Source organism: Eurytemora carolleeae, unplaced genomic scaffold, assembly GCF_000591075.1.
Source record: "Eurytemora carolleeae unplaced genomic scaffold, Eaff_2.0 scaffold359, whole genome shotgun sequence".
Classification (NCBI taxonomy): Eukaryota; Metazoa; Arthropoda; class Copepoda; order Calanoida; family Temoridae; genus Eurytemora; species Eurytemora carolleeae.
The window spans coordinates 257,330-265,611 of NW_019396374.1; the positions used below are offsets into that span (position 1 = coordinate 257,330).

The 8,282-nt window shown below is 32.1% G+C and overlaps 2 protein-coding genes across 3 annotated transcripts in view; both read left to right on the top strand.

Moving 5' to 3' along the window:
• LOC111701978 (G-protein coupled receptor Mth-like) overlaps positions 1–2,205 on the top strand; it is a 22,691-nt gene extending 20,486 nt beyond the window's left edge. The window contains exons 15-18 of the mRNA XM_023473486.1: positions 890–938; positions 1,632–1,836; positions 1,918–1,928; positions 2,056–2,205. Coding sequence (XP_023329254.1) covers positions 890–938; positions 1,632–1,836; positions 1,918–1,928; positions 2,056–2,205 — 415 coding nt within the window. The remainder of the gene's footprint in view (positions 1–889; positions 939–1,631; positions 1,837–1,917; positions 1,929–2,055) is intronic.
• Positions 2,050–5,388, top strand: LOC111701980 (myb-like protein X). 2 transcript variants are annotated; one of them, XM_023473488.1, is made up of 4 exons: positions 2,050–2,188; positions 2,468–2,681; positions 3,502–3,558; positions 4,206–5,388. In XM_023473488.1, the coding sequence occupies exons 2-4, from the start codon at positions 2,659–2,661 to the stop codon at positions 5,308–5,310; spliced, it is 1,185 nt and encodes a 394-aa protein (XP_023329256.1). In that variant the 5' UTR covers positions 2,050–2,188; positions 2,468–2,658; the 3' UTR covers positions 5,311–5,388. The 2 variants fall into 2 exon arrangements, with proteins under 2 accessions (XP_023329256.1, XP_023329255.1); XM_023473487.1 differs by having other exon boundaries at positions 2,050–2,182.
• Positions 5,389–8,282: the final 2,894 nt, after the last annotated feature.

An 8,282-nucleotide genomic window follows, 5' to 3' on the forward strand; every position in this document is an offset into this window, starting at 1 on the left:
CTCCAGATTTTTTGAGATGTATTGAAGAAATTAACAAAGATAATTTACCAGCCAACTCTATTCTATTCTCTGTAGATGTTACAGGATTGTACACAAATATACCTCAGGATGATGGTCTAGAATTCTGTAGAGAAGCTCTTGAAAACAGAACTGATAAATCTGTACCTACGTCATTTTTGATTGAGCTGCTAAACATTTGTTTGAAAAATAACATATTTGAATTTGGTGGTAAACTGTACAAACAATTGATAGGAACAGCAATGGGAATACATCCAGCCCCTTCCTATGCAAACATTTTTATGGCTAAGCTTGATGATCAAATTGTGAAACTTGCAAATACATACAAAATAACTGATGAGTGCCCCCTGAAGACCTGGAAAAGATTTCTGGATGATTGTTTTGGAATCTGGACAGATTCTATTGAGAAATTATATCAATTCCTGGATGATGTCAATAAAATTCATCCTACAATCAAGTTTACTCTAGAACATAGTTCTCCATTTTATTGTATGTACGGAAAATGTCGTCTCCTAAGACCGATAGATAAAAACCTCAAATGACCTCACTGATTATAGAGGCGAAAGTGACTTCATATGAGGTTAGGAGACGGATGGAGGTTACAACTGTACATACAAATCCTTAAAAAAATGACTATTACAACTGTACATTCAAATCTTAAAAAAGTATGGCTATTAAAACTGTATATACAAATCCTAAAAAAATATGGATATTACAACTGTACATACAAATCCAAAAAAATATGGATATTACAACTGTACATACAAATCCAAAAAAATGGTCCCTGATATTTGAAAACATTAATATCAAAAACAAATATCTTATTTGAATTTTTTAAAGTTTTTTATTGTTTGTCATGAATTATTGCTAGTGTAAGACTTTTCGTGATTATGGGAGGATTATGGATATTCGAAGTAGTGGTGAGTTTACTTTTGTTAAAAATAATCATAGAATTGTGGACATTATTGTTTTCAGTTCAGTTTGTCCTCAAAAAAGGGGATTAAAGGGAGTGTTCGCGAAAAATGAAAGGGGGTATAGGCTTAATGCGATAAAAAAGCGCTTTTGATCGCTCTAATCTTACTTCTATCTGTTGCGTCTATAAGGAAAAAATTGTTAAAGACGTCTCATACCGAATAACTTAGCGTCCATACAAATTGAAAAAAATTGCAACATACGACTTAGAAAGTGAAAAAATCAATTTAATTTCAAACAAATCATTTAGATATCACAACCTATGGTCATCGATTGTTTTTTGACACATTCGAATATATTTGATATTTCATAATAGTTTTGATTTTGTTTTTAAAAATAATATTTAGCTTACAACTTGTTTTCGAACATTCCTGGAAAATATGAAAATGTCGTCTTCGTTACCAAAACTCCTCGAAACAGGAATAAATGTTTTTATAAGTAACTCTCAGATCATAACAATTAAAACATATTATGAAAAATCAACTATATACAAACTGACTGAGTTAAGTTTTTTAGACACCTTTTCTACAATGTTGAATAATTACGACATGAAAACATGCAATAGTAAAAGAATGACTTTTCTTCTATTAATATTATTTTTTTTTATTTTTGGAATATCTAAAAAAAATTTTTTATTTTAGTCTTGGATTGGGCATACGCTAGATCATCCTTGTTGGATTTATATACCTACTGATATACTCAACCTTCTCCAGGTATATCCTCAACCTTCTCCAGGTATATTCTCAACCTTCTCTAGGTATAATAAACCTTCTCCAGGAATACTCAAACTTCTACAAGTATATCCCCAACCTTCTCCATGTATACTCAACCTTCTTCAAATATACTGTTGTTGTTGTTTATTAATTGAGATTTTTTCTGTCGAATGAAGATTAAAAACTAACTAGTTTATATGTAAAATGTTTAAAGTGGTGGTGGGGGTCAATCTAATTAAGGAACTTTAACGTAAATCAGGAGGGAGCGGCTTGTCTAAGGACTTGACCTGACTTGACCTGACTTGACCTGACTTGACCTGACTTGACCTGACTTGACCTATTTTGATTTTAGTATCATGAAAGAGCAAGCTTAGCTCGTTCTGTGTCTGGAAACTGTTCAATAGCAGGAGGAGCAGGAGCAAGTGGGTATGGAACAGGAGGAGGAGAAGCAGTAGCAGGAACAAGAGGAGAAGGAGCAGGTTCAGGTCAAGGATCGTATTAAATAAAGGGAGTGTCAACATTAAAAATTCTATTAACTCTTCATTTAAAAAGTTACATGTCTTATTTATAGAGGAAATCTTAAACCTTCATTATGGAGATATTTGTTCGTTCTCTGTCTGTAAATTAACAAGTTAATGATTTTATTTGCGGTTTTGCTTAGACAATTAAGGAAATAACAGAATTTGACTCCTTTAAAAAAATTACAAAATCTTCGTAATTTTTAATCAGATAACGGTTTTATGGTTTACGATACTTGGATTCAGGTTCAGTTTCAGAACTAGGAGCAGGTTCAGGCTCAGTTTCAAGTTTAGGTTCTGCTCAGGTTAAAGTTTATATCTCGGAGAAGTTGACCCATCTGATCCATAGTTCCAGTACAGGGTCAATCTACACTGCGGAGAATATAAAACCTGATCTCAAGAAGATTTCAAGTTCTACATCCATCTTTACAATCTTCATGTCATCAGTTGCATCTTTTAGGTAGGTAAAGGGACCGTACACGTATTTTGATATGAGCATATAGTACCTTTAACACAAGATATCTTGAAAATAAATTAATTCCGGCAATTTCCTTACTTGTCACTGTTACATCAAATTGAAATTTTAGAAGTGAAATCGTAATTTAAAATTTCCAATTTCTGATCGTTGAAAAATTGAGATTCTTATAATATTTGCCCAGGTTCAAAGGGTATCATTGTGCATTGTGCATGACGCTATTGAAGTATATTGAAGTATATTGAAGTATAAAGCCAATTAAAATCCAGTAATTGTCCCTTAAACAATTTGACCAAATGACTTACAGAAGCTTTTCGGAAAATGTTTAAATAGATTTTTAAGCATTTGAAAAACACATGTTTAAATTATTAATAAATCGAAATAAAATAAATCCAAGCATCTTTTTATGTCAAATTAACACTACAAAAAATAAAAAAAATGTTGGTTTTTAGAAAATCATAGAAAAGGCTGATGTTTTTTATCATATCCATTCTTTAATATTTATGTAAGAATAAAAACTTGAAAAAATGTTTAATCTTATTTAACTTGGTATGTAAAATGGTCTTTTTCTAAGATGATAGAAAAGTTTAATGGGCTCCCTTATTATAGAAAATGAAAATTGATTATGTTTAAATTTGGTTTCTCTGTTAAATTTACTTGCGTATTTACACGGCAGAAATAACGAAGAATATTGTCAGAATTCCACACTTAAAACGAGAATGTTTCATTCATTCTTGATGACAGAGGTTTAAACGAGCACTGTTACAATTTCAAAAATACTCTCCAAAATCTGAATTTATTTCAGTGCACTTGGTTCACCAGCATCAGAAGAAGAAGAAAAAAATAGTTTGAAAAATACCAGGCACGGAAAAGTAATAAAAAATAAATTCAATCTAAAAATGGAAATTATTTGTCAAAGTTTAAAATTTGTAAACAAAATATTGAGCCTATTTGTATGACATACTAGACTGATATTAGATAGAAGGATCTATGGCAAAGTTGAATGTTCAATAAAGAAAGTGGTTTACATCAAAGTATCTATACTAAAGGTACTGTGTGACGTAGGTTTTCAAAACAAAAACAAAGATTATAAACAAAGGACTGGACTTTCCCAGGCCGTCCAAACATATCACAGTAAAATGTTTTTAAACCCTTTCCCCCCAACCCTTAAGTTTACATACATAGCAATGTTTCCATTAAGAAAGACAAGAAAAAGAATTTCAAAATTTGGACAACTTTGTTAATTTTTTTAAAAAATGTGCTCTTCGGGAAAAAATGTAATTTATTCCAAAGTTGTTTTTACTTGAAAAATAATTGGGTCTTTACCATAAACCAAAATTTTGTTCAGCCCTGCATTATTTCATCTACCAGAATTCATAATTTGAAATATCTAAAGGCATTAACATTGGGTTGCAAAGATAAAGAGATTAGAAAATCGTAGTTTGTGACAAAGACTCAATTCCATTTAAGTTGGCCTTCAAAATAATTTTTATTCTTCCGGGTGTCTAGGTTTAAAAAGATCGAAAACTCCGGGAAAATGTTCTTGGAGAATGACGGACGAAAATATGGAAACATTGAAAAGATAATAATCAACGATATTCAAGAGAAGAAGATGAATGATGAACAGCAGAGAAAGCAAAGTAAAAAAGAAGCGACGGACTCCTATAGTAATGCTTCTTTCGAGGAATCATTAAAAGAAGGTAAAGATCAAAGAGATCAAGGAGAAATGCGGGAAAACAATAAAGAAAAAATCCGCGAAACAGATCTGAACCAGGAAAATGTTCTGCAAGACAAGTTTCCCTCTGGGGGCATGATATTTTACAAGGAAAGTAAACTTCTTAACGGATTAAAGCTAAATAAATCCTTTAAGTTTGAACTTCTACCGGAGAATCTGTGTCAGGACGCGTATCCCAGACGTATGGAGCAAGGCGGATTATGTGTCTCAGGGTTAATGAAAGAGTACGGAGAGAAGAGAAAACTGTCCAGCATCCAGGAGATCAAACCTGCTCAACTGAACAACAATGAGGAGGAAGAGGTTGATGAGAAAGATGAGAAAGAAAAAAAGGACGAATTGAATGATTTGGAGGAAAAATCTCCCGTCCTAGAAGTTTCAACAGATAAACTAAATCTCTTGAACTATGATGAAACATCCCCAGTCCAGAAACCCATAAAGAAAAGTGTTCCGAATCTAAGAAAAATATCAAAAAGTTTGGACGTATTTCGTCTCCGCGAGAATCCCAGGAAAAATCCTATCAGGTCTAGAACAAAATCATTCGAATTATATCAAAGCAGAAAAGTTGAAGTGCCTCGAAAACTGTCCCTGGATGCATGGTTATACCCCGAACAATATTATGCTACATGCAACAGGGCTAATTCGATCGAAGTGGAAAAAATGGCCGGAAGAAACCCGTCAAATAATGGACGAAAATCTTCAAAGATCCAGGTTTATAAAACCTTGCCCGAAGAACCCTTGCAAGGATCCCAGTCGGAGTTAAGTTTTAAACCCGTCCTAACCGACCAGGGTAAACAGGAACCCGGAGAAATATTTGAACCCGAGAAATCTAAATCTGAAGAATTCGAAGATTCAAACTGCCATAAAGTTTCATTTTACTAGCTGAAACTGAAACTCAGCCAACCCATAAAATACCAAGTTTATCTGAGAATAAAACCAATAAAAGATTATGACATTGTATACTTATTGAATGTTGAAAGAAAAAGGGATTTTTATTATATCGACCGCTCCGGAACAAAGCAAAGTTTATAATTTTCTATTAAAAGTAAATATATCTATAGTTAAACATTGAAAACAGCTTGTTTGTAGTTTGTAGTTTAAATATCTTGACACACGGAGGCCATCCCATCCATCCCTTCCCATCCCTATCTTCTTATCTCGCATTATCAATGAAAATATAAAGAACAGTGCAGCTTATATTACTTTGCTAATTGGAGAAGCCGTCTATTTTGCCCTACAGTTATGTCCCTCACATGTGCGAAGCGGTCGATAACGACCGCTCAAAAAAGCTGCCAAAATTATACTAAAACAATAATTTTATCCATTTAAATGTAAATTATAAATTATATTTTGAACGAAAATCACCAAAATGTTAAGTTTGTATAAAAGTCAAGGGGGTCCCACAATTTTGTCTAATTTTTGCGTATCCTCTCTATACCTATCAAAATCTACACTGAAAAAAAACAAAAACAAGCAAAAACATGCTTGAACTTGTTTTCTGGGTTCTTAAGTTACGCAAAACTTTTAAAAAAAAACAAGTTAATTTGTAAACCGATAAGGGGTTAAAGGGTTACTAAAGTGAGCAGTCGATTTCTGGAATTCTAAGTCTTGTACCAGAATAATAGGGTTTTTTGTTTTTATCCCCCATCTGAATTACATTTTTTGGTTTGGTGAACACCATTCTGATTTTTTGCAAGAATTTAAAGATTAAGGCTTCCTACAGTCATAAGCTTGGAATTGGAATGCATTATTTTTGTTATTTGGGTGTTTGTGATGTTTAGGACAGTTGCTATAATATGAAAATCGTCTTCTGATAAAGTTTCATTGTTTGGCCTCGAATGAAATTAGTTTATTGAACAATTCAATTCAATCCATAATTATAAATCCTCTGTTTTAGACTCGAACAGAATTAAGTTGGACACACCCTAGATTACAGCACGGACACTGTGCGTGTTGTGATTGGTCAACCACTTATATCGACCACTACAGTCTATATGGAGTTATTTCGTCGCGGACTCTGGATTACTGAAAAAGTTTTCTTAATTCTGTATTAATTAGGTAACAATTTGCTTACAATTCAAATTCTTTTGACCAAATTTATATTAGCGAATGATAACGTGAACTAATTGCCTGAATTATTAGCGTGAGTTATATGCTTAAAATATTAACGTGAGTTATATGCCTGAAATATTAGCATGAGTTATAAGCCTAAATTATTAGCGTGAGTTATATGCCTGAATTATTAGCATAAGTTATATGCCTGAATTATTAGCGTGAGTTATATGCCTGAAATATTAACGTGAATTATATGCCTGAAATATTAACATGAGTTATATGCCTGAATTATTAACGTGAGTTATATGCCTGAATTATTAGCGTGAGTTATATGCCTGAAATATTAGCGTGAGTTATATGCCTAAAATATTAACGTGAGTTATATGCCTGAAAATCAAATATTAGCGTGAGTTATATGCCTGAACTATTAGCGTGAGTTATATGCCTGAATTATTAATGTGAGTTATATGCCTGAAATATTAATGTAAGTTTTATGCCTGAAATATTAACGTGAATTATATGCCTGAATTATTAATGTGAGTTATATGCCTGAAATATTAGCGTGAGTTATATGCCTAAACTATTAACGTGAATTATATGCCTAAAATATTAGCGTGAGTTATATGCCTGAATATTGATGTGAGTTATATGCCTGAATATTAGCGTGAGTTATATGCCTGAATTATTAGCGTGAGTTATATGCCTGAAATATTAGCGTGAGTTATATGCCTGAATATTAATGTGAGTTATATGCCTGAATATTATTGTGAGTTATATGCCTGAATATTAATGTGGGTTATATGCCTGAAATATTAATGTGAGTTATATGCCTGAATTATTAGCGAGAGTTATATGCCTGAAATATTAATGTGAGTTATATGCCTGAATTATAGCGTGAGTTATATGCCTGAAATATTTATGTGGGTTATATGCCTGAAATATTAACGTGAGTTATAAGCCTGAATTATTAATGTGAGTAATATGCCTGAAATATTAATGAGTTATATGCCTGAATTATAGCGTGAGTTATATGCCTGAAATATTTATGTGGGTTATATGCCTGAAATATTAATGTGAGTTATATGCCTGAATATTAATGTGAGTTATAGGCCTGAATATTATTGTGAGTTATATGCCTGAATTATTAACGTTAGTTATATGCCTGAATTATTAGCGTGAGTTATATGCCTGAAATATAAGCGTGAGTATATGCCTGAAATATTAGCAAGAGTTATATGCCTGAATTATAGCGTGAGTTATATGCCTGAAATATTAATGTGAGTTATATGCCTTAAATATTAATGTGAGTTATATGCCTGAATTATTAGTGTGAGTTATATGCCTGAATTATTAACGTAAGTTATATGACTGAAATATTAACGTGAGTTATATGCCTGAAATATTAACGTGAGTTATATGTCTGAATTATTAGCGTGAGTTATATGCCTGAAATATTAGTGTGAGTTATATGCCTGAAATATAAATGTGAGTTATATGCCTAAAATATTAACGTGAGTTATATGCCTGAAAATGAAATATTAGCCTGAGTTATATTCCTGAACTATTAGTGTGAGTTGTATGCCTGAATTCGTAATGTGAGTTATATGCCTGAAATATTAATGTAAGTTTTATGCCTGAAATATTAACGTGAATTATATGCCTGAATTATTAATGTGAGTTATATGCCTGAAATATTAGCGTGAGTTATATGCCTGAACTATTAACGTGAATTATATGCCTAAAATATTAGCGTGAGTTATATGCCTGAATATTGATGTGAGTTATATGCCTGAATATTA

Excerpts from the sequence above, each read along its gene's own strand:
- LOC111701980 (XM_023473488.1), top strand. The coding sequence starts at position 2,659 with ATGTCATCAGTTGCATCTTTTAG. Across the intron at positions 2,682-3,501 it reads TCATCAGTTGCATCTTTTAG|TGCACTTGGTTCACCAGCAT; the intron begins GTAGGTAAAGGG and ends AATTTATTTCAG. Across the intron at positions 3,559-4,205 it reads AATAGTTTGAAAAATACCAG|GTTTAAAAAGATCGAAAACT; the intron begins GCACGGAAAAGT and ends CCGGGTGTCTAG.